This window comes from Homalodisca vitripennis, unplaced genomic scaffold, assembly GCF_021130785.1.
Source record: "Homalodisca vitripennis isolate AUS2020 unplaced genomic scaffold, UT_GWSS_2.1 ScUCBcl_1643;HRSCAF=5524, whole genome shotgun sequence".
Taxonomy (NCBI): Eukaryota; Metazoa; Arthropoda; class Insecta; order Hemiptera; family Cicadellidae; genus Homalodisca; species Homalodisca vitripennis.
Genome location: NW_025777767.1, coordinates 59,294 through 61,186, shown reverse-complemented (window position 1 = coordinate 61,186; position 1,893 = coordinate 59,294). Strand labels below are relative to the sequence as shown.

General features: G+C 49.7%; 1 protein-coding gene across 1 annotated transcript; it reads right to left on the bottom strand.

Annotated features, from left to right (window-relative positions):
• Nucleotides 1-295: 295 nt before the first annotated feature.
• Nucleotides 296-751, bottom strand: LOC124371576. The gene is made up of 2 exons (XM_046829926.1): nt 636-751; nt 296-554 (listed from the first exon to the last, which is right to left on the bottom strand). The coding sequence occupies exons 1-2, from the start codon at nt 749-751 to the stop codon at nt 308-310; spliced, it is 363 nt and encodes a 120-aa protein (XP_046685882.1). The 3' UTR covers nt 296-307.
• Nucleotides 752-1,893: the final 1,142 nt, after the last annotated feature.

The following is a 1,893-nucleotide window of genomic DNA, read 5'->3' as shown; positions in this document are numbered from 1 at the left end:
AGAGGGGTCTCCTCGGCGTCCGGGGGTGGAGGAGTGGTGTTATTACGCCTGGCATCCTCCATTCTTTCCCCAACGGATCGTAGGAAATTCTCCAAGTCCTCACGAAGCTCCCGCCAAGTTTGCGGGGCGAGTCTGATCTGTCGCCTATGGTCGGTATCTAGAAGGATGCGACTGGCCGTCCATTGCAGCTCCCGCATCAGTACTCGGATACTGTAGAGGGCCGCAATACATTCCCGCGCCTCCCAATCACTGACCCTGGGCTAAAAACAGAAGAAGAAGAAGAAAGATTACATCACTTGTAAACAAGTCATAATGTACAATTCGAGTAATTCAATACCGCGTACCGTAGGCTGAATTTGTGGGAGCTCCGGTGACGGAGGTATTGAGGGGGCGTACTCTGACGACGATAGGAGCGTAGAGCCAGACTCCGTTGACGATCCGCCGGCCGGTGAGAGGCCTGAGAGGCCATCATGGAATGGTACCGGGGAGGGCGGGCGAGTCGGAGGAGTGCGTGACGGTGCGACAGAGGGATTCGCCACTTCCACGACCCTGGACTAAAACAGAAGAAGAAGAAAGATTACATCACTTGTAAACAAGTCATAAATGTACAATTCGAGTAATTCAATACCGCGTACCGTAGGCTGAATTTGTGGGAGCTCCGGTGACGGAGGTATTGAGGGGGCGTACTCTGGCGACGATAGGAACGTAGAGGCGGACTCTGTTGACGATCCGCCGGTCGGTGAGAGACCATCATGGGGTGGTACCGGGGAGGGCGGGCGAGTTGGAGGAGTGGGTGACGGTGCGACAGAGGCGTCTACGGAACGGCGCCTCTGAGAGGTGTCATAGCTGTTATCGTCACTGCCCGCAGGCAGTGACCATCCCCAAACGCCTGTCCTCTGAACAGCTGCAGACTGTGATTGAGGACAGCAATGCAGGCTGCAGTGAGCTGATCTGTACATATACATACACCCTCAGATATGCTATTTATCACACATCCGTAAATTGTACTTTCAATTGATGGAACTAACCCTTTGATCCAGACTAGTTTTCATCCCAGACCTCCTGCGGCTCGTTCAGGCGATCCAGCAGTTCCGTGATCTCCCTATCGTGCTCTTGACTCTCCGCCCGGTCAAGAGCCTCGACAAGGTCGGACTCTGCAAACATCTGTAAAACACGAGGAGAATCGTCAGTGTACGCCGCTAACCGTTCAATATCGGTACATAGATGAGAGAATGGTTATTACCTGCCCAAGATCCTCGTCACAGAACTCCATGTAGTCCTCCACACGTCTCTTTTACAAACAAACAAACCCGTTAGTCATAAATTCCTTAAGGTAGTACATACGTAAAGTGTAACACGTAAAATATCACAGTAAAAACTCACAATAGGCCTGAAACGGTGAGGAAGCCAACGAAAAGACATCCTCTATCACGCAGATAGGTCGCGCCGTCTGCAAATAATACAGAGGATATAAAAATTGAAAAAACCTGTCATATGACGAAAAAAAAAACAACATTAGTACTATTTTACGTACCGTAGTGGGAATGGGTACCGGCTCACTGCGGGGTCTGGCGGGGGTCCTAAAACAATATTTATAAGTTATGCGATACATGTGCTAGACAACAACAACAACAACAACAACAGAAAACAAACACGAAACAAACACTCACTTCCTGACCTCTGCGAGACCACCCGCTCACCGACCAACCTCCACGCGATGTCGATGGTCGAGCCTGCAAATAATTCTGTATCAGTAATAGATTTCATTAAAGTGTAGGCTTAACGGTGTTGAATATAAACGTACCAAGTCTATGGCTCCATCATCGTTCCCTGTCCAACCGTTTGTAGACGCCGTCGAGGGTTGTTCCTAAACATTAATCGAACATTACTAAA

What these genes read in the sequence shown, in the direction of transcription:
- LOC124371576 (XM_046829926.1), bottom strand. Translation starts at nt 751, where the DNA reads ATGGTCTCTCACCGACCGGCGGATCGTCAACAGAGTCCGCCTCTACGT. An exon ending in TCCCACAAATTCAGCCTACG is followed by an intron (nt 555 to 635) that starts GTACGCGGTATT and finishes CTTCTGTTTTAG; the next exon opens with TCCAGGGTCGTGGAAGTGGC.